The following is a 25,832-nucleotide window of genomic DNA, read 5'->3' as shown; positions in this document are numbered from 1 at the left end:
ATTGTGAGAGAGAGAGGGAGAGAGAGAAAGAGATAGTAATAGAGAGACGGTGATAGAGAGAGAGAGACGGTGAGAGAGAGAGAGAGACGGTGAGAGAGAGAGAGGGAGAGAGAGATGGTGAGAGAGAGGGACCGAGAGAGGGAGAGACGGTGATAAGAGTGTAAGGAACATTGAGAGAGAGAGAGAGAGAGAGAGAAGGTGTTAGAGAGAGTGAGGAACATTGAGAGAGACAGAGACAGTGTGAGAGAGGGATAGAGTGGGGAGAGGGGGAGAGAGACGGTGATAGAGGGAGAGGGAGGAACATTGAGAGAGAAAGAGAGAGAGGGCGAGTGAGACACAATGAGAGGGAGAGTGAGGAACATTGTGAGAGAGAGAGAGAGAGAGAGAGAGAGGGAGGGAGAGAAAGAGATGGTGATAGAGAGACGGTGATAGAGAGAGGGAGGAACATTGAGAGAGGGGGAGAATGAGAGAGAGAGGGAGGAACATTGAGGGAGGCAGAAAGGGAGAGAGAGAGGAAGGAACATTGAGGGAGGGAGAGAGGGAGAGAGAGAGGGAGGAACATTGAGAGAGGGAGAGAGGGAGAGAGAGAGGGAGGAACATTGAGGGAGGGAGAGAGGGAGAGAGAAAGGGATGAACATTGAGGGAGGGGGAGAGACGGTGACATGGTTGGAGAAATATTGAGGGAGGGAGGGAGAGAGAAAGGGATGAACATTGAGAGAGGGGACGAGAGCGAGACTGAGGAACATTGAGGGAGGGGGGAGAGAGAGAGACTGAGGAACATTGAGGGAGGGAGAGAGGGAGACTGAGGAACATTGAGGAAGGGAGCGAGGGAGACTGAGGAACATTGAGGGAGCGGGGAGATGGGGAGAGAGAGAGACTGAGGAACATTGAGGGAGGGGGGAGAGAGAGAGACTGAGGAACATTGAGGGAGGGAGAGAGGGAGACTGAGGAATATTGAGGGAGGGAGAGAGAGAGAGACTGAGGAACATTGAGGGAGGGATAGAGCGGGGAGAGAGAGACTGAGGAACATTGATGGAGGGATAGAGCGGAGAGAGAGACTGAGGAACATTGAGGGAGGGATAGAGCGGAGAGAGAGACCGAGGAACATTGAGAAAGGGTTAGAGCGGAAAGAGAGACTGAGGAACATGGAGAGAGGGAGAGAGGGAGAGAGAGAGACTGAGGAACATTGAGAGAGGGTTAGAGCGGAGAGAGAGAGACTGAGGAACATTGAGAGAGGGATAGAGCGGAGAGAGAGAGACTGAGGAACATTGAGGGAGGGATAGAGAGAGACTGAGGAACATTGAGGGAGTGATAGAGAGTGACTGAGGAACATTGAGAGAGGGATAGAGAGAGACTGAGGAACATTGAGGGAGGGATAGAGAGAGAGACTGAGGAACATTGAGAGAGGGATAGAGAGAGACTGAGGAACATTGAGGGAGGGATAGAGCGGAGAGAGAAAGACTGAGGAACATTGAGAGAGGGATAGAGCGGAGAGAGAGAGACTGAGGAACATTGAGGGAGGGATAGAGAGAGACTGAGGAACATTGAGAGAGGGATAGAGAGAGACTGAGGAACATTGAGGGAGGGAGAGAGAGAGACTGAGGAACATTGAGGGAGGGAGAGAGGGAGACTGAGGAACATGGAGGGAGGGATAGAGCGGAGAGAGAGAGACTGAGGAACATTGAGAGAGGGATAGAGCGGAGAGAGAGAGACTGAGGAACATGGAGAGAGGGATAGAGCGGAGAGAGAGAGACTGAGGAACATTGAGGGAGGGATAGAGCGGGGAGAGAGAGACTGAGGAACATTGATGGAGGGATAGAGCGGAGAGAGAGACTGAGGAACATTGAGGGAGGGATAGAGCGGAGAGAGAGACCGAGGAACATTGAGAAAGGGTTAGAGCGGAAAGAGAGACTGAGGAACATGGAGAGAGGGAGAGAGGGAGAGAGAGAGACTGAGGAACATTGAGAGAGGGTTAGAGCGGAGAGAGAGAGACTGAGGAACATTGAGAGAGGGATAGAGCGGAGAGAGAGAGACTGAGGAACATTGAGGGAGGGATAGAGAGAGACTGAGGAACATTGAGGGAGTGATAGAGAGTGACTGAGGAACATTGAGAGAGGGATAGAGAGAGACTGAGGAACATTGAGGGAGGGATAGAGAGAGAGACTGAGGAACATTGAGAGAGGGATAGAGAGAGACTGAGGAACATTGAGGGAGGGATAGAGCGGAGAGAGAAAGACTGAGGAACATTGAGAGAGGGATAGAGCGGAGAGAGAGAGACTGAGGAACATTGAGGGAGGGATAGAGAGAGACTGAGGAACATTGAGAGAGGGATAGAGAGAGACTGAGGAACATTGAGGGAGGGAGAGAGAGAGACTGAGGAACATTGAGGGAGGGAGAGAGGGAGACTGAGGAACATGGAGGGAGGGATAGAGCGGAGAGAGAGAGACTGAGGAACATTGAGAGAGGGATAGAGCGGAGAGAGAGAGACTGAGGAACATGGAGAGAGGGATAGAGCGGAGAGAGAGAGACTGAGGAACATTGAGGGAGGGATAGAGCGGAGAGAGAGAGACTGAGGAACATGGAGAGAGGGATAGAGCGGAGAGAGAGAGAGTGAACATTGAGGGAGGGATAGAGCGGGGAGAGAGAGACTGAGGAACATGGAGAGAGGGATAGAGCGGAGAGAGAGAGACTGAGGAACATTGAGAGAGGGATAGAGCGGGGAGAGAGAGACTGAGGAACATTGAGGGAGGGAGAGAGAGAGAGACTGAGGAACATTGAGAGAGGGATAGAGCGGGGAGAGAGAGAGACTGAGGAACATTGAGAGAGGGATAGAGCGGAGAGAGAGAGACTGAGGAACATTGAGAGACGGATAGAGCGGGGAGAGAGAGAGAGTGAACATTGAGGGAGGGATAGAGCGGAGAGAGAGAGACTGAGGAACATTGAGAGAGGGATAGAGCGGGGAGAGAGAGACTGAGGAACATTGAGAGAGGGATAGAGCGGGGAGAGAGAGACTGAGGAACATTGAGAGAGGGATAGAGCGGGGAGAGAGAGACTGAGGAACATTGAGAGAGAGATAGAGCGGGGAGAGAGAGACTGAGGAACATTGAGAGAGGGATAGAGCGGAGAGAGAGAGACTGAGGAACACTGAGAGAGGGATAGAGCGGAGAGAGAGACTGAGGAACATTGAGAGAGGGAGAGTGAGAGACTGAGGAACATTGAGAGAGGGATAGAGCGGAGAGAGAGAGACTGAGGAACATTGAGAGAGGGCTAGAGCGGGGAGAGAGAGACTGAGGAACATTGAGAGAGGGAGAGAGAGAGACTGAGGAACATTGAGAGAGGGATAGAGCGGGGAGAGAGAGAGACTGAGGAACATTGAGAGAGGGAGAGAGCGGGGAGAGAGAGACTGAGGAACATTGAGAGAGGGATAGAGCGGGGAGAGAGAGACTGAGGAACATTGAGAGAGGGATAGAGCGGGGAGAGAGAGACTGAGGAACATTGAGAGAGGGATAGAGCGGGGAGAGAGAGACTGAGGAACATTGAGAGAGGGATAGAGCGGGGAGAGAGAGACTGAGGAACATTGAGAGAGAGATAGAGCGGGGAGAGAGAGACTGAGGAACATTGAGAGAGGGATAGAGCTGAGAGAGAGAGACTGAGGAACATTGAGAGAGGGAGAGAGAGAGACTGAGGAACATTGAGAGAGGGAGAGAGAGAGACTGAGGAACATTGAGAGAGGGATAGAGCGGGGAGAGAGAGACTGAGGAACATTGAGAGAGGGATAGAGCTGAGAGAGAGAGACTGAGGAACATCGAGAGAGGGAGAGAGCGGGGAGAGAGAGACTGAGGAACATTGAGAGAGGGAGAGAGAGAGACTGAGGAACATTGAGAGAGGGAGAGAGAGAGACTGAGGAATATTGAGAGAGGGATAGAGCGGGGAGAGAGAGACTGAGGAACATTGAGGGAGGGATAGAGCGGGGAGAGAGAGACTGAGGAACATTGAGAGAGGGATAGAGCTGAGAGAGAGACTGAGGAACATTGAGGGAGGGAGAGAGAGAGACTGAGGAACATTGAGAGAGGGAGAGAGAGAGACTGAGGAACATTGAGAGAGGGAGAGAGAGAGACTGAGGAACATTGAGAGAGGGATAGAGCGGGGAGAGAGAGACTGAGGAACATTGAGAGAGGGATAGAGCGGGGAGAGAGAGATTGAGGAACATTGAGAGAGGGATAGAGCGGGGAGAGAGAGACTGAGGAACATTGAGAGAGGGATAGAGCGGAGAGAGAGAGACTGAGGAACATTGAGGGAGGGATAGAGCGGGGAGAGAGAGAGAGTGAGGAACATTGAGGGAGGGATAGAGCGGGGAGAGAGAGACTGAGGAACATTGAGAGAGGGATAGAGCGGAGAGAGAGACTGAGGAACATTGAGAGAGGGATAGAGCGGAGAGAGAGAGACTGAGGAACATTGAGAGAGGGATAGAGCGGAGAGAGAGAGACTGAGGAACATCGAGAGAGGGATAGAGCGGAGAGAGAGAGAGTGAATATTGAGAGACGGAGACTGAGGAACATTGAGAGAGGGATAGAGCGGAGAGAGAGAGAGTGAACATTGAGGGAGGGATAGAGCGGGGAGAGAGAGACTGAGGAACATGGAGAGAGGGATAGAGCGGAGAGAGAGGGACTGAGGAACATTGAGAGAGGGATAGAGCGGGGAGAGAGAGACTGAGGAACATTGAGGGAGGGAGAGAGCGGGGAGAGAGAGTGAGGAACATTGAGAGAGGGAGAGAGAGAGACTGAGGAACATTGAGAGAGGGATAGAGCGGGGGGAGAGAGACTGAGGAACATTGAGAGAGGGATAGAGCGGGGAGAGAGAGACTGAGGAACATTGAGAGAGGGATAGAGCGGAGAGAGAGAGACTGAGGAACATTGAGAGAGGGATAGAGCGGTGAGAGAGAGGCTGAGGAACATTGAGAGAGGGAGAGAGAGAGACTGAGGAACATTGAGAGAGGGAGAGAGAGAGACTGAGGAACATTGAGAGAGGGATAGAGCGGGGAGAGAGAGACTGAGGAACATTGAGAGAGGGATAGAGCTGAGAGAGAGAGACTGAGGAACATCGAGAGAGGGAGAGAGCGGGGAGAGAGAGACTGAGGAACATTGAGAGAGGGAGAGAGAGAGACTGAGGAACATTGAGAGAGGGAGAGAGAGAGACTGAGGAATATTGAGAGAGGGATAGAGCGGGGAGAGAGAGACTGAGGAACATTGAGGGAGGGATAGAGCGGGGAGAGAGAGACTGAGGAACATTGAGAGAGGGATAGAGCTGAGAGAGAGACTGAGGAACATTGAGGGAGGGAGAGAGAGAGACTGAGGAACATTGAGAGAGGGAGAGAGAGAGACTGAGGAACATTGAGAGAGGGAGAGAGAGAGACTGAGGAACATTGAGAGAGGGATAGAGCGGGGAGAGAGAGACTGAGGAACATTGAGAGAGGGATAGAGCGGGGAGAGAGAGATTGAGGAACATTGAGAGAGGGATAGAGCGGGGAGAGAGAGACTGAGGAACATTGAGAGAGGGATAGAGCGGAGAGAGAGAGACTGAGGAACATTGAGGGAGGGATAGAGCGGGGAGAGAGAGAGAGTGAGGAACATTGAGGGAGGGATAGAGCGGGGAGAGAGAGACTGAGGAACATTGAGAGAGGGATAGAGCGGAGAGAGAGACTGAGGAACATTGAGAGAGGGATAGAGCGGAGAGAGAGAGACTGAGGAACATTGAGAGAGGGATAGAGCGGAGAGAGAGAGACTGAGGAACATCGAGAGAGGGATAGAGCGGAGAGAGAGAGAGTGAACATTGAGAGACGGAGACTGAGGAACATTGAGAGAGGGATAGAGCGGAGAGAGAGAGAGTGAACATTGAGGGAGGGATAGAGCGGGGAGAGAGAGACTGAGGAACATGGAGAGAGGGATAGAGCGGAGAGAGAGGGACTGAGGAACATTGAGAGAGGGATAGAGCGGGGAGAGAGAGACTGAGGAACATTGAGGGAGGGAGAGAGCGGGGAGAGAGAGTGAGGAACATTGAGAGAGGGAGAGAGAGAGACTGAGGAACATTGAGAGAGGGATAGAGCGGGGGGAGAGAGACTGAGGAACATTGAGAGAGGGATAGAGCGGGGAGAGAGAGACTGAGGAACATTGAGAGAGGGATAGAGCGGAGAGAGAGAGACTGAGGAACATTGAGAGAGGGATAGAGCGGTGAGAGAGAGGCTGAGGAACATTGAGAGAGGGATAGAACGGAGAGAGAGAGACTGAGGAACATTGAGAGAGGGATAGAGCGGGGAGAGAGAGACTGAGGAACATTGAGAGAGGGATACAGCGGGGAGAGAGAGACTGAGGAACATTGAGGGAGGGATAGAGCAGGGAGAGAGAGACTGAGGAACACTGAGAGAGGGATAGAGCGGAGAGAGAGACTGAGGAACATTGAGGGAGGGATAGAGCGGGGCGAGAGAGACTGAGGAACATTGAGAGAGGGATAGAGCGGAGAGAGAGAGACTGAGGAACACTGAGAGAGGGATAGAGCGGAGAGAGAGAGACTGAGGAACATTGAGAGAGGGAGAGGGGGAGAGAGAGAGAGACTGAGGAACATTGAGAGAGGGATAGATTCGGGAGAGAGAGACTGAGGAACATTGAGAGAGGGATAGAGCGGAGAGAGAGAGACTGAGGAACATTGAGAGAGGGATAGAGCGGGGAGAGAGAGACTGAGGAACATTGAGGGAGGGATAGAGCGGGGAGAGAGAGAGACTGAGGAACATTGAGAGAGGGAGAGAGAGAGACTGAGGAACATTGAGAGAGGGATAGAGCGGGGAGAGAGAGAGACTGAGGAACATTGAGAGAGGGAGAGAGCGGGGAGAGAGAGACTGAGGAACATTGAGAGAGGGATAGAGCGGGGAGAGAGAGACTGAGGAACATTGAGAGAGGGATAGAGCGGGGAGAGAGAGACTGAGGAACATTGAGAGAGGGATAGAGCGGGGAGAGAGAGAGACTGAGGAACATTGAGAGAGGGATAGAGCGGGGAGAGAGAGAGACTGAGGAACATTGAGAGAGGGATAGAGCTGAGAGAGAGAGACTGAGGAACATTGAGAGAGGGAGAGAGAGAGACTGAGGAACATTGAGAGAGGGAGAGAGAGAGACTGAGGAACATTGAGAGAGGGATAGAGCGGGGAGAGAGAGACTGAGGAACATTGAGAGAGGGATAGAGCTGAGAGAGAGAGACTGAGGAACATTGAGAGAGGGAGAGAGCGGGGAGAGAGAGACTGAGGAACATTGAGAGAGGGAGAGAGAGAGACTGAGGAACATTGAGAGAGGGAGAGAGAGAGACTGAGGAACATTGAGAGAGGGATCGAGCGGGGAGAGAGAGACTGAGGAACATTGAGGGAGGGATAGAGCGGGGAGAGAGAGACTGAGGAACATTGAGAGAGGGATAGAGCTGAGAGAGAGACTGAGGAACATTGAGGGAGGGAGAGAGAGAGACTGAGGAACATTGAGAGAGGGAGAGAGAAAGACTGAGGAACATTGAGACAGGGAGAGAGAGAGACTGAGGAACTGAGAGAGGGATAGAGCGGGGAGAGAGAGACTGAGGAACATTGAGAGAGGGATAGAGCGGGGAGAGAGAGACTGAGGAACATTGAGAGAGGGATAGAGTGGGGAGAGAGAGAATGAGGAACATTGAGAGAGGGATAGAGCGGAGAGAGAGAGAATCTGAGGAACATTGAGGGAGGGATAGAGCGGGGAGAGAGAGAGAGTGAGGAACATTGAGGGAGGAATAGAGCAGGGAGAGAGAGACTGAGGAACATTGAGAGAGGGATAGAGCGGAGAGAGAGACTGAGGAACATTGAGAGAGGGATAGAGCGGAGAGAGAGAGACTGAGGAACATTGAGAGAGGGATAGAGCGGAGAGAGAGACTGAGGAACATTGAGAGAGGGAGAGAGCGGGGAGAGAGAGACTGAGGAACATTGAGGGAGGGATAGAGCGGGGAGAGAGAGACTGAGGAACATTGAGAGAGGGGGAGAGGGAGAGAGAGAGACTGAGGAACATTGAGAGAGAGATAGAGCGGAGAGAGAGAGAGTGAACATTGAGAGAGGGAGACTGAGGAACATTGAGAGAGGGATAGAGCGGAGAGAGAGAGAGTGAACATTGAGGGAGGGATAGAGCGGGGAGAGAGAGACTGAGGAACATGGAGAGAGGGATAGAGCGGGGAGAGAGAGACTGAGGAACATTGAGAGAGGGATAGAGCGGGGAGAGAGAGTCTGAGGAACATTGAGGGAGGGAGAGAGCGGGGAGAGAGAGTGAGGAACATTGAGAGAGGGAGAGAGAGAGACTGAGGAACATTGAGAGAGGGATAGAGCGGGGAGAGAGAGACTGAGGAACATTGAGAGAGGGATAGAGCGGGGAGAGAGAGACTGAGGAACATTGAGAGAGGGATAGAGCGGAGAGAGAGAGACTGAGGAACATTGAGAGAGGGATAGAGCGGAGAGAGAGAGACTGAGGAACATTGAGAGAGGGATAGAGCGGAGAGAGAGAGACTGAGGAACATTGAGAGAGGGATAGAGCGGGGAGAGAGAGACTGAGGAACATTGAGAGAGGGATAGAGTGGGGAGAGAGAGTGAGAAACATTGAGAGAGGGAGAGAGAGAGACTGAGGAACATTGAGAGAGGGATAGAGCGGGGAGAGAGAGACTGAGGAACATTGAGAGAGAGATAGAGCGGGGAGAGAGAGACTGAGGAACATTGAGAGAGGGATAGAGCTGAGAGAGAGAGACTGAGGAACATTGAGAGAGGGAGAGAGAGAGACTGAGGAACATTGAGAGAGGGAGAGAGAGAGACTGAGGAACATTGAGAGAGGGATAGAGCGGGGAGAGAGAGACTGAGGAACATTGAGAGAGGGATAGAGCTGAGAGAGAGAGACTGAGGAACATCGAGAGAGGGAGAGAGCGGGGAGAGAGAGACTGAGGAACATTGAGAGAGGGAGAGAGAGAGACTGAGGAACATTGAGAGAGGGAGAGAGAGAGACTGAGGAATATTGAGAGAGGGATAGAGCGGGGAGAGAGAGACTGAGGAACATTGAGGGAGGGATAGAGCGGGGAGAGAGAGACTGAGGAACATTGAGAGAGGGATAGAGCTGAGAGAGAGACTGAGGAACATTGAGGGAGGGAGAGAGAGAGACTGAGGAACATTGAGAGAGGGAGAGAGAGAGACTGAGGAACATTGAGAGAGGGAGAGAGAGAGACTGAGGAACATTGAGAGAGGGATAGAGCGGGGAGAGAGAGACTGAGGAACATTGAGAGAGGGATAGAGCGGGGAGAGAGAGATTGAGGAACATTGAGAGAGGGATAGAGCGGGGAGAGAGAGACTGAGGAACATTGAGAGAGGGATAGAGCGGAGAGAGAGAGACTGAGGAACATTGAGGGAGGGATAGAGCGGGGAGAGAGAGAGAGTGAGGAACATTGAGGGAGGGATAGAGCGGGGAGAGAGAGACTGAGGAACATTGAGAGAGGGATAGAGCGGAGAGAGAGACTGAGGAACATTGAGAGAGGGATAGAGCGGAGAGAGAGAGACTGAGGAACATTGAGAGAGGGATAGAGCGGAGAGAGAGAGACTGAGGAACATCGAGAGAGGGATAGAGCGGAGAGAGAGAGAGTGAACATTGAGAGACGGAGACTGAGGAACATTGAGAGAGGGATAGAGCGGAGAGAGAGAGAGTGAACATTGAGGGAGGGATAGAGCGGGGAGAGAGAGACTGAGGAACATGGAGAGAGGGATAGAGCGGAGAGAGAGGGACTGAGGAACATTGAGAGAGGGATAGAGCGGGGAGAGAGAGACTGAGGAACATTGAGGGAGGGAGAGAGCGGGGAGAGAGAGTGAGGAACATTGAGAGAGGGAGAGAGAGAGACTGAGGAACATTGAGAGAGGGATAGAGCGGGGGGAGAGAGACTGAGGAACATTGAGAGAGGGATAGAGCGGGGAGAGAGAGACTGAGGAACATTGAGAGAGGGATAGAGCGGAGAGAGAGAGACTGAGGAACATTGAGAGAGGGATAGAGCGGTGAGAGAGAGGCTGAGGAACATTGAGAGAGGGATAGAACGGAGAGAGAGAGACTGAGGAACATTGAGAGAGGGATAGAGCGGGGAGAGAGAGACTGAGGAACATTGAGAGAGGGATACAGCGGGGAGAGAGAGACTGAGGAACATTGAGGGAGGGATAGAGCAGGGAGAGAGAGACTGAGGAACACTGAGAGAGGGATAGAGCGGAGAGAGAGACTGAGGAACATTGAGGGAGGGATAGAGCGGGGCGAGAGAGACTGAGGAACATTGAGAGAGGGATAGAGCGGAGAGAGAGAGACTGAGGAACACTGAGAGAGGGATAGAGCGGAGAGAGAGAGACTGAGGAACATTGAGAGAGGGAGAGGGGGAGAGAGAGAGAGACTGAGGAACATTGAGAGAGGGATAGATTCGGGAGAGAGAGACTGAGGAACATTGAGAGAGGGATAGAGCGGAGAGAGAGAGACTGAGGAACATTGAGAGAGGGATAGAGCGGGGAGAGAGAGACTGAGGAACATTGAGGGAGGGATAGAGCGGGGAGAGAGAGAGACTGAGGAACATTGAGAGAGGGAGAGAGAGAGACTGAGGAACATTGAGAGAGGGATAGAGCGGGGAGAGAGAGAGACTGAGGAACATTGAGAGAGGGAGAGAGCGGGGAGAGAGAGACTGAGGAACATTGAGAGAGGGATAGAGCGGGGAGAGAGAGACTGAGGAACATTGAGAGAGGGATAGAGCGGGGAGAGAGAGACTGAGGAACATTGAGAGAGGGATAGAGCGGGGAGAGAGAGAGACTGAGGAACATTGAGAGAGGGATAGAGCGGGGAGAGAGAGAGACTGAGGAACATTGAGAGAGGGAGAGAGCGGGGAGAGAGAGACTGAGGAACATTGAGAGAGGGATAGAGCGGGGAGAGAGAGACTGAGGAACATTGAGAGATGGATAGAGCGGGGAGAGAGAGACTGAGGAACATTGAGAGAGGGATAGAGCTGAGAGAGAGAGACTGAGGAACATTGAGAGAGGGAGAGAGAGAGACTGAGGAACATTGAGAGAGGGAGAGAGAGAGACTGAGGAACATTGAGAGAGGGATAGAGCGGGGAGAGAGAGACTGAGGAACATTGAGAGAGGGATAGAGCTGAGAGAGAGAGACTGAGGAACATTGAGAGAGGGAGAGAGCGGGGAGAGAGAGACTGAGGAACATTGAGAGAGGGAGAGAGAGAGACTGAGGAACATTGAGAGAGGGAGAGAGAGAGACTGAGGAACATTGAGAGAGGGATCGAGCGGGGAGAGAGAGACTGAGGAACATTGAGGGAGGGATAGAGCGGGGAGAGAGAGACTGAGGAACATTGAGAGAGGGATAGAGCTGAGAGAGAGACTGAGGAACATTGAGGGAGGGAGAGAGAGAGACTGAGGAACATTGAGAGAGGGAGAGAGAAAGACTGAGGAACATTGAGACAGGGAGAGAGAGAGACTGAGGAACTGAGAGAGGGATAGAGCGGGGAGAGAGAGACTGAGGAACATTGAGAGAGGGATAGAGCGGGGAGAGAGAGACTGAGGAACATTGAGAGAGGGATAGAGTGGGGAGAGAGAGAATGAGGAACATTGAGAGAGGGATAGAGCGGAGAGAGAGAGAATCTGAGGAACATTGAGGGAGGGATAGAGCGGGGAGAGAGAGAGAGTGAGGAACATTGAGGGAGGAATAGAGCAGGGAGAGAGAGACTGAGGAACATTGAGAGAGGGATAGAGCGGAGAGAGAGACTGAGGAACATTGAGAGAGGGATAGAGCGGAGAGAGAGAGACTGAGGAACATTGAGAGAGGGATAGAGCGGAGAGAGAGACTGAGGAACATTGAGAGAGGGAGAGAGCGGGGAGAGAGAGACTGAGGAACATTGAGGGAGGGATAGAGCGGGGAGAGAGAGACTGAGGAACATTGAGAGAGGGGGAGAGGGAGAGAGAGAGACTGAGGAACATTGAGAGAGAGATAGAGCGGAGAGAGAGAGAGTGAACATTGAGAGAGGGAGACTGAGGAACATTGAGAGAGGGATAGAGCGGAGAGAGAGAGAGTGAACATTGAGGGAGGGATAGAGCGGGGAGAGAGAGACTGAGGAACATGGAGAGAGGGATAGAGCGGGGAGAGAGAGACTGAGGAACATTGAGAGAGGGATAGAGCGGGGAGAGAGAGTCTGAGGAACATTGAGGGAGGGAGAGAGCGGGGAGAGAGAGTGAGGAACATTGAGAGAGGGAGAGAGAGAGACTGAGGAACATTGAGAGAGGGATAGAGCGGGGAGAGAGAGACTGAGGAACATTGAGAGAGGGATAGAGCGGGGAGAGAGAGACTGAGGAACATTGAGAGAGGGATAGAGCGGAGAGAGAGAGACTGAGGAACATTGAGAGAGGGATAGAGCGGAGAGAGAGAGACTGAGGAACATTGAGAGAGGGATAGAGCGGAGAGAGAGAGACTGAGGAACATTGAGAGAGGGATAGAGCGGGGAGAGAGAGACTGAGGAACATTGAGAGAGGGATAGAGTGGGGAGAGAGAGTGAGAAACATTGAGAGAGGGAGAGAGAGAGACTGAGGAACATTGAGAGAGGGATAGAGCGGGGAGAGAGAGACTGAGGAACATTGAGAGAGAGATAGAGCGGGGAGAGAGAGACTGAGGAACATTGAGAGAGGGATAGAGCTGAGAGAGAGAGACTGAGGAACATTGAGAGAGGGAGAGAGAGAGACTGAGGAACATTGAGAGAGGGAGAGAGAGAGACTGAGGAACATTGAGAGAGGGATAGAGCGGGGAGAGAGAGACTGAGGAACATTGAGAGAGGGATAGAGCTGAGAGAGAGAGACTGAGGAACATCGAGAGAGGGAGAGAGCGGGGAGAGAGAGACTGAGGAACATTGAGAGAGGGAGAGAGAGAGACTGAGGAACATTGAGAGAGGGAGAGAGAGAGACTGAGGAATATTGAGAGAGGGATAGAGCGGGGAGAGAGAGACTGAGGAACATTGAGGGAGGGATAGAGCGGGGAGAGAGAGACTGAGGAACATTGAGAGAGGGATAGAGCTGAGAGAGAGACTGAGGAACATTGAGGGAGGGAGAGAGAGAGACTGAGGAACATTGAGAGAGGGAGAGAGAGAGACTGAGGAACATTGAGAGAGGGAGAGAGAGAGACTGAGGAACATTGAGAGAGGGATAGAGCGGGGAGAGAGAGACTGAGGAACATTGAGAGAGGGATAGAGCGGGGAGAGAGAGATTGAGGAACATTGAGAGAGGGATAGAGCGGGGAGAGAGAGACTGAGGAACATTGAGAGAGGGATAGAGCGGAGAGAGAGAGACTGAGGAACATTGAGGGAGGGATAGAGCGGGGAGAGAGAGAGAGTGAGGAACATTGAGGGAGGGATAGAGCGGGGAGAGAGAGACTGAGGAACATTGAGAGAGGGATAGAGCGGAGAGAGAGACTGAGGAACATTGAGAGAGGGATAGAGCGGAGAGAGAGAGACTGAGGAACATTGAGAGAGGGATAGAGCGGAGAGAGAGAGACTGAGGAACATCGAGAGAGGGATAGAGCGGAGAGAGAGAGAGTGAACATTGAGAGACGGAGACTGAGGAACATTGAGAGAGGGATAGAGCGGAGAGAGAGAGAGTGAACATTGAGGGAGGGATAGAGCGGGGAGAGAGAGACTGAGGAACATGGAGAGAGGGATAGAGCGGAGAGAGAGGGACTGAGGAACATTGAGAGAGGGATAGAGCGGGGAGAGAGAGACTGAGGAACATTGAGGGAGGGAGAGAGCGGGGAGAGAGAGTGAGGAACATTGAGAGAGGGAGAGAGAGAGACTGAGGAACATTGAGAGAGGGATAGAGCGGGGGGAGAGAGACTGAGGAACATTGAGAGAGGGATAGAGCGGGGAGAGAGAGACTGAGGAACATTGAGAGAGGGATAGAGCGGAGAGAGAGAGACTGAGGAACATTGAGAGAGGGATAGAGCGGTGAGAGAGAGGCTGAGGAACATTGAGAGAGGGATAGAACGGAGAGAGAGAGACTGAGGAACATTGAGAGAGGGATAGAGCGGGGAGAGAGAGACTGAGGAACATTGAGAGAGGGATACAGCGGGGAGAGAGAGACTGAGGAACATTGAGGGAGGGATAGAGCAGGGAGAGAGAGACTGAGGAACACTGAGAGAGGGATAGAGCGGAGAGAGAGACTGAGGAACATTGAGGGAGGGATAGAGCGGGGCGAGAGAGACTGAGGAACATTGAGAGAGGGATAGAGCGGAGAGAGAGAGACTGAGGAACACTGAGAGAGGGATAGAGCGGAGAGAGAGAGACTGAGGAACATTGAGAGAGGGAGAGGGGGAGAGAGAGAGAGACTGAGGAACATTGAGAGAGGGATAGATTCGGGAGAGAGAGACTGAGGAACATTGAGAGAGGGATAGAGCGGAGAGAGAGAGACTGAGGAACATTGAGAGAGGGATAGAGCGGGGAGAGAGAGACTGAGGAACATTGAGGGAGGGATAGAGCGGGGAGAGAGAGAGACTGAGGAACATTGAGAGAGGGAGAGAGAGAGACTGAGGAACATTGAGAGAGGGATAGAGCGGGGAGAGAGAGAGACTGAGGAACATTGAGAGAGGGAGAGAGCGGGGAGAGAGAGACTGAGGAACATTGAGAGAGGGATAGAGCGGGGAGAGAGAGACTGAGGAACATTGAGAGAGGGATAGAGCGGGGAGAGAGAGACTGAGGAACATTGAGAGAGGGATAGAGCGGGGAGAGAGAGAGACTGAGGAACATTGAGAGAGGGATAGAGCGGGGAGAGAGAGAGACTGAGGAACATTGAGAGAGGGAGAGAGCGGGGAGAGAGAGACTGAGGAACATTGAGAGAGGGATAGAGCGGGGAGAGAGAGACTGAGGAACATTGAGAGATGGATAGAGCGGGGAGAGAGAGACTGAGGAACATTGAGAGAGGGATAGAGCTGAGAGAGAGAGACTGAGGAACATTGAGAGAGGGAGAGAGAGAGACTGAGGAACATTGAGAGAGGGAGAGAGAGAGACTGAGGAACATTGAGAGAGGGATAGAGCGGGGAGAGAGAGACTGAGGAACATTGAGAGAGGGATAGAGCTGAGAGAGAGAGACTGAGGAACATTGAGAGAGGGAGAGAGCGGGGAGAGAGAGACTGAGGAACATTGAGAGAGGGAGAGAGAGAGACTGAGGAACATTGAGAGAGGGAGAGAGAGAGACTGAGGAACATTGAGAGAGGGATCGAGCGGGGAGAGAGAGACTGAGGAACATTGAGGGAGGGATAGAGCGGGGAGAGAGAGACTGAGGAACATTGAGAGAGGGATAGAGCTGAGAGAGAGACTGAGGAACATTGAGGGAGGGAGAGAGAGAGACTGAGGAACATTGAGAGAGGGAGAGAGAAAGACTGAGGAACATTGAGACAGGGAGAGAGAGAGACTGAGGAACTGAGAGAGGGATAGAGCGGGGAGAGAGAGACTGAGGAACATTGAGAGAGGGATAGAGCGGGGAGAGAGAGACTGAGGAACATTGAGAGAGGGATAGAGCGGGGAGAGAGAGAATGAGGAACATTGAGAGAGGGATAGAGCGGAGAGAGAGAGAATCTGAGGAACATTGAGGGAGGGATAGAGCGGGGAGAGAGAGAGAGTGAGGAACATTGAGGGAGGAATAGAGCAGGGAGAGAGAGACTGAGGAACATTGAGAGAGGGATAGAGCGGAGAGAGAGACTGAGGAACATTGAGAGAGGGATAGAGCGGAGAGAGAGAGACTGAGGAACATTGAGAGAGGGATAGAGCGGAGAGAGAGACTGAGGAACATTGAGAGAGGGAGAGAGCGGGGAGAGAGAGACTGAGGAACATTGAGGGAGGGATAGAGCGGGGAGAGAGAGACTGAGGAACATTGAGAGAGGGGGAGAGGGAGAGAGAGAGACTGAGGAACATTGAGAGAGAGATAGAGCGGAGAGAGAGAGAGTGAACATTGAGAGAGGGAGACTGAGGAACATTGAGAGAGGGATAGAGCGGAGAGAGAGAGAGTGAACATTGAGGGAGGGATAGAGCGGGGAGAGAGAGACTGAGGAACATGGAGAGAGGGATAGAGCGGGGAGAGAGAGACTGAGGAACATTGAGAGAGGGATAGAGCGGGGAGAGAGAGTCTGAGGAACATTGAGGGAGGGAGAGAGCGGGGAGAGAGAGTGAGGAACATTGAGAGAGGGAGAGAGAGAGACTGAGGAACATTGAGAGAGGGATAGAGCGGGGAGAGAGAGACTGAGGAACATTGAGAGAGGGATAGAGCGGGGAGAGAGAGACTGAGGAACATTGAGAGAGGGATAGAGCGGAGAGAGAGAGACTGAGGAACATTGAGAGAGGGATAGAGCGGAGAGAGAGAGACTGAGGAACATTGAGAGAGGGATAGAGCGGAGAGAGAGAGACTGAGGAACATTGAGAGAGGGATAGAGCGGGGAGAGAGAGACTGAGGAACATTGAGAGAGGGATAGAGTGGGGAGAGAGAGTGAGAAACATTGAGAGAGGGAGAGAGAGAGACTGAGGAACATTGAGAGAGGGATAGAGCGGGGAGAGAGAGACTGAGGAACATTGAGAGAGGGATACAGCGGGGAGAGAGAGACTGAGGAACATTGAGGGAGGGATAGAGCGGGGAGAGAGAGACTGAGGAACACTGAGGGAGGGATAGAGCGGGGAGAGAGAGACTGAGGAACATTGAGAGAGGGATAGAGCGGGGAGAGAGAGTGAGGAACATTGAGAGAGGGATAGAGCGGGGAGAGAGACTGAGGAACATTGAGAGAGGGAGAGAGAGAGACTGAGGAACATTGAGAGAGGGATAGAGCGGGGAGAGAGAGACTGAGGAACATTGAGAGAGGGATAGAGCGGGGAGAGAGAGACTGAGGAACATTGAGAGAGGGATAGAGCGGAGAGAGAGAGACTGAGGAACACTGAGAGAGGGATAGAGCGGAGAGAGAGAGACTGAGGAACATTGAGAGAGGGAGAGGGGGAGAGAGAGAGATTGAGGAACATTGAGAGAGGGATAGAGTCGGGAGAGAGAGACTGAGGAACATTGAGGGAGGGATAGAGCGGGGAGAGAGAGACTGAGGAACATTGAGAGAGGGATAGAGCGGAGAGAGAGAGACTGAGGAACACTGAAAGAGGGATAGAGCGGAGAGAGAGACTGAGGAACATTGAGAGAGGGAGAGAGAGAGACTGAGGAACATTGAGAGAGGGATAGAGCGGAGAGAGAGAGACTGAGGAACATTGAGAGAGGGATTGAGCGGGGAGAGAGAGACTGAGGAACATTGAGGGAGGGATAGAGCGGGGAGAGAGAGAGACTGAGGAACATTGAGAGAGGGAGAGAGAGAGACTGAGGAACATTGAGAGAGGGATAGAGCGGGGAGAGAGAGAGACTGAGGAACATTGAGTGAGGGAGAGAGCGGGGAGAGAGAGACTGAGGAACATTGAGAGAAGGATAGAGCGGGGAGAGAGAGACTGAGGAACATTGAGAGAGGGATAGAGCGGGGAGAGAGAGACTGAGGAACATTGAGAGAGGGATAGAGCGGGGAGAGAGAGACTGAGGAACATTGAGAGAGGGATAGAGCGGAGAGAGAGAGACTGAGGAACATTGAGAGAGGGAGAGAGCGGGGAGAGAGAGACTGAGGAACATTGAGAGAGGGAGAGAGAGAGACTGAGGAACATTGAGAGAGGGAGAGAGAGAGACTGAGGAACATTGAGAGAGGGATAGAGCGGGGAGAGAGAGACTGAGGAACATTGAGAGAGGGATAGAGCTGAGAGAGAGACTGAGGAACATTGAGGGAGGGAGAGAGAGAGACTGAGGAACATTGAGAGAGGGAGAGAGAAAGACTGAGGAACATTGTGAGAGGGAGAGAGAGAGACTGAGGAACATTGAGAGAGGGATAGAGCGGGGAGAGAGAGACTGAGGAACATTGAGAGAGGGATAGAGCGGGGAGAGAGAGACTGAGGAACATTGAGAGAGGGATAGAGCGGAGAGAGAGAGACTGAGGAACATTGAGGGAGGGATAGAGCGGGGAGAGAGAGAGAGTGAGGAACATTGAGGGAGGGATAGAGCGGGGAGAGAGAGAGAGTGAGGAACATTGAGGGAGGGATAGAGCGGGGAGAGAGAGAGAGTGAGGAACATTGAGGGAGGGATAGAGCGGAGAGAGAGACTGAGGAACATTGAGAGAGGGATAGAGCGGAGAGAGAGAGACTGAGGAACATTGAGAGAGGGATAGAGCGGAGAGAGAGACTGAGGAACATTGAGAGAGGGAGAGAGAGAGACTGAGGAACATTGAGGGAGGGATAGAGCGGGGAGAGAGAGACTGAGGAACATTGAGAGAGGGATAGAGCGGGGGGAGAGAGAGAGTGAACATTGAGGGAGGGATAGAGCGGGGGGAGAGAGAGACTGAGGAACATTGAGAGAGGGATAGAGCGGGGGGAGAGAGAGAGTGAACATTGAGGGAGGGATAGAGCGGGGGGAGAGAGAGACTGAGGAACATTGAGGGAGGGATAGAGCGGGGGGGGGAGAGAGAGTGAACATTGAGGGAGGGATAGAGCGGAGAGAGAGAGACTGAGGAACATTGAGAGAGGGATAGAGCGGGGAGAGAGAGACTGAGGAACTTTGAGAGAGGGATAGAGCGGAGAGAGAGAGACTGAGGAACATTGAGAGAGGGATAGAGCGGAGAGAGAGACTTAGGAACATTGAGAGAGGGATAGAGCGGGGAGAGAGAGACTGAGGAACATTGAGAGAGGGATAGAGCGGAGAGAGAGAGACTGAGGAACATTGAGAGAGGGATAGAGCGGAGAGAGAGAGACTGAGGAACATGGAGAGAGGGATAGAGCGGGGAGAGAGAGAGACTGAGGAACATTGAGGGAGGGATAGAGCGGAGAGAGAGACTGAGGAACATTGAGAGAGGGATAGAGCGCGGAGAGAGAGACTGAGGAACATTGAGAGAGGGATAGAGCGGAGAGAGAGAGACTGAGGAACATTGAGAGAGGGATAGAGCGGAGAGAGAGAGACTGATGAACATGGAGAGAGGGATAGAGCGGGGATAGAGAGACTGAGGAACATTGAGAGAGGGATAGAGCGGGGAGAGAGAGACTGAGGAACATTGAGAGAGGGATAGAGCGGAGAGAGAGAGACTGAGGAACATTGAGTGAGGGATAGAGCGGGGAGAGAGAGAGACTGAGGAACATTGAGAGAGGGATAGAGCGGAGAGAGAGAGACTGAGGAACATTGAGAGAGGGATATAGCGGGGAGAGAGAGACTGAGGAACATTGAGAGAGGGATAGAGCGGGGAGAGAGAGACTGAGGAACATTGAGGGAGGGATAGAGCGGGGAGAGAGAGACTGAGGAACTTTGAGAGAGGGATAGAGCTGAGAGAGAGACTGAGGAACATTGAGGGAGGGATAGAGCGGGGAGAGAGAGACTGAGGAACATTGAGAGAGGGATAGAGCGGGGAGAGAGTGACTGAGGAACATTGAGAGAGGGATAGAGCGGGGAGAGAGAGAGTGAGGAACATTGAGAGAGGGATAGAGCGGGGAGAGAGAGAGTGAACATTGAGGGAGGGATAGAGCGGGGAGAGAGAGACTGAGGAACATTGAGGGAGGGATAGAGCGGAGAGAGAGAGACTATGGAACATTGAGAGAGGGATAGAGCGGGGAGAGAGAGACTGAGGAACATTGAGAGAGGGATAGAGCGGGGAGAGAGAGACTGAGGAACATTGAGAGAGGGATAGAGCGGGGAGAGAGAGACTGAGGAACATTGAGGGAGGGATAGAGCGGGGAGAGAGAGACTGAGGAACTTTGAGAGAGGGATAGAGCTGAGAGAGAGACTGAGGAACATTGAGAGAGGGATAGAGCGGGGAGAGAGAGAGAGTGAACATTGAGGGAGGGATAGAGCGGGGAGAGAGAGAGAGTGAACATTGAGGGAGGGATAGAGCGGGGGGAGAGAGAGTGAGGAACATTGAGAGAGGGATAGAGCGGGGAGAGAGAGAGAGTGAACATTGAGGGAGGGATAGAGCGGGGGGAGAGACTGAGGAACATTGAGGGAGGGATAGAGCGGGTGGGGCGGAGAGAGACTGAGGAACATTGAGAGAGGGATAGAGCGCGGAGAGAGAGACTGAGGAACATTGAGAGAGGGATAGAGCGGGGAGAGAGAGACTGAGGAACATTGAGAGAGGGATAGAGCGGGGAGAGAGAGACTGAGGAACATTGAGGGAGGGATAGAGCGGAGAGAGAGAGACTATGGAACATTGAGAGAGGGATAGAGCGGGGAGAGAGAGACTGAGGAACATTGAGAGAGGGATAGAGCGGGGAGAGAGAGAGAGTGAACATTGAGGGAGGGATAGAGCGGGGAGAGAGAGAGAGTGAACATTGAGGGAGGGATAGAGCGGGGGGAGAGAGAGTGAGGAACATTGAGAGAGGGATAGAGCGGGGAGAGAGAGAGAGTGAACATTGAGGGAGGGATAGAGCGGGGGGAGAGACTGAGGAACATTGAGGGAGGGATAGAGCGGGTGGGGCGGAGAGAGACTGAGGAACATTGAGAGAGGGATAGAGCGCGGAGAGAGAGACTGAGGAACATTGAGAGAGGGATAGAGCGGGGAGAGAGAGAGACTGAGGAACATTGAGAGAGGGATAGAGCGGAGAGAGAGAGACTGAGGAACATTGAGAGAGGGATAGAGCGGGGAGAGAGAGACTGAGGAACATTGAGAGAGGGATAGAGCGGGGAGAGAGAGACTGAGGAACATTGAGGGAGGGATAGAGCGGGGAGAGAGAGACTGAGGAACTTTGAGAGAGGGATAGAGCTGAGAGAGAGACTGAGGAACATTGAGGGAGGGATAGAGCGGGGAGAGAGAGACTGAGGAACATTGAGAGAGGGATAGAGCGGGGAGAGAGAGAGAGTGAACATTGAGGGAGGGATAGAGCGGGGAGAGAGAGAGAGTGAACATTGAGGGAGGGATAGAGCGGGGGGAGAGAGAGTGAGGAACATTAAGAGAGGGATAGAGCGGGGAGAGAGAGAGAGTGAACATTGAGGGAGGGATAGAGCGGGGGGAGAGACTGAGGAACATTGAGGGAGGGATAGAGCGGGTGGGGCGGAGAGAGACTGAGGAACATTGAGAGAGGGATAGAGCGCGGAGAGAGAGACTGAGGAACATTGAGAGAGGGATAGAGCGGGGAGAGAGAGAGACTGAGGAACATTGAGAGAGGGATAGAGCGGAGAGAGAGAGACTGAGGAACATTGAGAGAGGGATAGAGCGGGGAGAGAGAGACTGAGGAACATTGAGAGAGGGATAGAGCGGGGAGAGAGAGACTGAGGAACATTGAGGGAGGGATAGAGCGGGGAGAGAGAGACTGAGGAACTTTGAGAGAGGGATAGAGCTGAGAGAGAGACTGAGGAACATTGAGGGAGGGATAGAGCGGGGAGAGAGAGACTGAGGAACATTGAGAGAGGGATAGAGCGGGGGGAGAGAGAGACTGAGGAACATTGAGAGAGGGATAGAGCGGGGAGAGAGAGAGTGAGGAACATTGAGAGAGGGATAGAGCGGGGGGAGAGAGAGAGTGAACATTGAGGGAGGGATAGAGCGGGGAGAGAGAGACTGAGGAACATTGAGGGAGGGATAGAGCGGAGAGAGAGAGACTGAGGAACATTGAGAGAGGGATAGAGCGGGGAGAGAGAGACTGAGGAACATTGAGAGAGGGATAGAGCGGGGAGAGAGAGAGAGTGAACATTGAGAGAGTGATAGAGCGGGGAGAGAGAGAGAGTGAACATTGAGGGAGGGATAGAGCGGGGGGAGAGAGAGTGAGGAACATTGAGAGAGGGATAGAGCGGGGAGAGAGAGAGAGAGTGAACATTGAGGGAGGGATAGAGCGGGGGTGAGAGAGACTGAGGAACATTGAGAGAGGGATAGAGCGGGGGGAGAGAGAGAGTGAACATTGAGGGAGGGATAGAGCGGGGGGAGAGAGAGAGTGAACATTGAGGGAGGGATAGAGCGGGGGGAGAGACTGAGGAACATTGAGGGAGGGATAGAGCGGGTGGGGCGGAGAGAGACTGAGGAACATTGAGAGAGGGATAGAGCGCGGAGAGAGAGACTGAGGAACATTGAGGAAGGGATAGAGCGGGGAGAGAGACTGAGGAACATTGAGGGAGGGATAGAGCGGGGAGAGAGAGACTGAGGAACATTGAGGAAGGGATAGAGCGGGGAGAGAGACTGAGGAACATTGAGGGAGGGATAGAGCGGAGAGAGAGAGACTGAGGAACATTGAGGGAGGGATAGAGCGGGGAGAGAGAGACTGAGGAACATTGAGGAAGGGATAGAGCGGGGAGAGAGACTGAGGAACATTGAGAGAGGGATAGAGCGGAGAGAGAGAGACTGAGGAACATTGAGGGAGGGATAGAGCGGGGGGAGAGACTGAGGAACATTGAGGGAGGGATAGAGTGTGGGGGAGAGAGAGTGAAAATTGTATCAGTGACCATGAACCAACTCCTCTCCCTCAGGCGGATCCACATCACCAAGGCCACACTCCAATACCTGAACGAGGATTACGAGGTGGAACCAGGATATGGGGGTGAGCGTAACACCTATCTGAAGGAGAACAGTATCGAGACCTACCTCATCGTTGGTTGCAGTCAGAAGCGGGTAGGTGTGACAGAGTGACTATTATCGCACAGCGTGTGGGGTCTGGGCCTGTAGTGATGGTGGCAGTGTGTACTGGAGTAACAACGTTCCGCTAGACCGTCACAAATCACTGACCATCCCTGAGTATAATCGCTCCACAGTCGGAGGCCGTGTCTTCTGTTGCCTGGGCCCCAAGCTCTGGAACTCCCTCCCTAAACCTCTCCGCCTCTCCGCCTCTCTCTCTCCTCCTTCAAGACACTCCAGATTCAATCATGACTTTCAAACCGGGAATTGGGTAAATACTGGAAGGGGAAAAATTCACAGGGCTGTGGGGGAAAGGGCAGGGGGGGAGTGGGACTGATTGGGTCGCTCTGTCACAGCACGGGCAACGATGGGCCCAATGACCTCCTCCTGTTCCTAATGTAACAGGCTCGAGGGGCTGAATGGCCTCCTACTGTTCCTAATGTAACAGGCTCGAGGGGCTGAATGGCCTCCTCCTGTTCCTAATGTAACAGGCTCGAGGGGCTGAATGGCCTCCTCCTGTTCCTGATGTAACTGGCTCGAGGGGCTGAATGGCCTCCTACTGTTCCTAATGTAACAGGCTCGAGGGGCTGAATGGCCTCCTCCTGTTCCTAATGTAACAGGCTCGAGGGGCTGAATGGCCTCCTCCTGTTCCTAATGTAACAGGCTCGAGGGGCTGAATGACCCCCTCCTGTTCCTAATGTAACAGGCTTGAGGGGCTGAATGGGCCTCCTCCTGTTCCTAATGTAACAGGCTCGAGGGGCTGAATGGCCTCCTCCTGTTCCTAATGTAACAGGCTCGAGAGGCTGAATGGGCCTCCTCCTGTTCCTAATGTAACAGGCTCGAGGGGCTGTACAGCCTCCTCCTGTCCCTAATGTAACAGGCTCGAGGGGCTGAACGGCCTCCTCCTGTCCCTAATGTAACAGGCTCGAGGGGCTGAACGGCCTCCTCCTGTCCCTAATGTAACAGGCTCGAGGGGCTGAACGGCCTCCTCCTGTTCCTAATGTAACAGGCTCAAGGGGCTGAATGGCCTCCTCCTGTTCCTAATGTAACAGGCTCGAGGGGCTGAATGGCCTTCTCCTGTTCCTAATGTAACAGGCTCGAGGGGCTGAATGGCCTCCTGTTCCTAATGTAACAGGCTCGAGGGGCTGAATGGCCTCCTCCTGTTCCTAATGTAACAGGCTCGAGGGGCTGAATGGCCTTCTCCTGTTCCTAATGTAACAGGCTCGAGGGGCTGAATGGCCTCCTGTTCCTAATGTAACAGGCTCGAGGGGCTGAATGGCCTCCTCCTGTTCCTAATGTAACAGGCACGAGGGGCTGAATGGCCTCATCCTGTTCCTAATGTAACAGGATCGAGGGGCTGAATGGCCTCCTCCTGTTCCTAATGTAACAGGCTCGAGGGGCTGAATGGCCTCCTCCTGTTCCTAATGTAACAGGCTCGAGAGGCTGAATGGGCCTCCTCCTGTTCCTAATGTAACAGGCTCGAGGGGCTGAACGGCCTCCTCCTGTCCCTAATGTAACAGGTTCGAGGGGCTGAATGGGCCTCCTCCTGTTCCTAATGTAACAGGCTCGAGAGGCTGAATGGGCCTCCTCCTGTTCCTAATGTAACAGGCTCGAGGGGCTGAACGGCCTCCTCCTGTTCCTAATGTAACAGGCTCGAGGGGCTGAATGGCCTCCTCCTGTTCCTAATGTAACAGGCTCGAGGGGCTGAATGGCCTCCTCCTGTTCCTAATGTAACAGGCTCGAGGGGCTGAACGGCCTCCTCCTGTCCCTAATGTAACAGGCTCGAGGGGCTGAATGGCCTCCTCCTGTTCCTAATGTAACAGGCTCGAGGGGCTGAATGGCCTCCTCCTGTTCCTAATGTAACAGGCTCGAGGGGCTGAATGGCCTCCTCCTGTTCCTAATGTAACAGGCTCGAGGGTCTGAATGGCCTTCTCCTGTTCCTAATGTAACAGGCTCGAGGGGCTGAATGGCCTCCTGTTCCTAATGTAACAGGCTCGAGGGGCTGAATGGCCTCCTGTTCCTAATGTAACAGGCTCGAGGGGCTGAACGGCCTCCTCCTGTCCCTAATGTAACAGGCTCGAGGGGCTGAACGGCCTCCTGCTGTTCCTGATGCCCAATGTCCACCATCAGGGAGATTGAGATCGGATCTCGATTTTGCAGCAGGTTATTAAACGAGCTGAGATTCCTGCGAGCGAGGTAATTGTGGGGGAAGGGTCTGGGGGAGGGAAACGACCCTGTGTTATCACTTCCAGCTGTTATCGAGTGTGTCCCAGGAGCATGAGACAGCATTGCCAAACCCAGTTGCAAAGAAAGCTGGCTGGCTGCCTGGTATTTGCTCTTGTTCACGAGCGAGCGACAGGGAGAGAGGAAGTGGATATTTTAAGCTCATGGAGTATGGGGAACGAGGGAGAGGGAGCGATCTAACGAATCTCATTAACCCTTTGTCGTCAGTGCTCAGTGAGTAGAGCACTCGCTCTCTCTCGGCCCCACTCCATGGACTCGAGCCCATAATCCAACCAGACCAGACTCCCCACTGCACCGCACTGTCGGAGGAGCGGTACTGAGGGAGCGCCGCACTGTGGGAGGGGCAGTGCTGAGGGAGCGCCGCACTGTTGGAGGGGCAGTACTGAGGGAGCGCCGTACTGCGCTGTCGGAGGGGCGGTACTGAGGGAGCACCGCACTGCGCTGTCGGAGGGGCAGTGCTGAGGGAGCCCCGTACTGTCGGAGGGGCGGTGCTGAGGGAGCACCGCACTGTCGGAGGGGCAGTACTGAGGGAGCACCGCACTGTCGGAGGGGCAGTACTGAGGGAGCACCGCACTGTCGGAGGGGCAGTACTGAGGGAGCACCGCACTGTCGGAGGGGCAGTACTGAGGGAGCGCCGTACTGTCGGAGGGGCAGTACTGAGGGAGTGCCGCACTGTCGGAGGGGCAGTACTGAGGGAGCGCCGTACTGTCGGAGGGGCAGTACTGAGGGAGTGCCGCACTGTCGGAGGGGCAGTACTGAGGGAGCGCCGTACTGTCGGAGGGGCAGTACTGAGGGAGTGCCGCACTGTCGGAGGGGCAGTACTGAGGGAGCGCCGTACTGTCGGAGGGGCAGTACTGAGGGAGT

At 53.5% G+C, this 25,832-nt stretch overlaps 1 protein-coding gene across 1 annotated transcript in view; it reads left to right on the top strand.

Annotated features, from left to right (window-relative positions):
* Positions 1–25,832, top strand: part of LOC139242885 (adenylate cyclase type 5-like) — a gene marked incomplete at both ends in the record, with an annotated part of 53,930 nt that overhangs the window by 13,226 nt on the left and 14,872 nt on the right. Inside the window, one exon of the mRNA XM_070870531.1 lies at positions 22,580–22,721. Coding sequence (XP_070726632.1) covers positions 22,580–22,721 — 142 coding nt within the window. The remainder of the gene's footprint in view (positions 1–22,579; positions 22,722–25,832) is intronic.

This window comes from Pristiophorus japonicus, unplaced genomic scaffold (genome assembly GCF_044704955.1).
Source record: "Pristiophorus japonicus isolate sPriJap1 unplaced genomic scaffold, sPriJap1.hap1 HAP1_SCAFFOLD_1504, whole genome shotgun sequence".
Taxonomy (NCBI): domain Eukaryota; kingdom Metazoa; phylum Chordata; class Chondrichthyes; family Pristiophoridae; genus Pristiophorus; species Pristiophorus japonicus.
The sequence above is the reverse complement of the archived record's forward strand: the minus strand, read 5'-3'. Positions and strand labels throughout refer to the sequence as shown.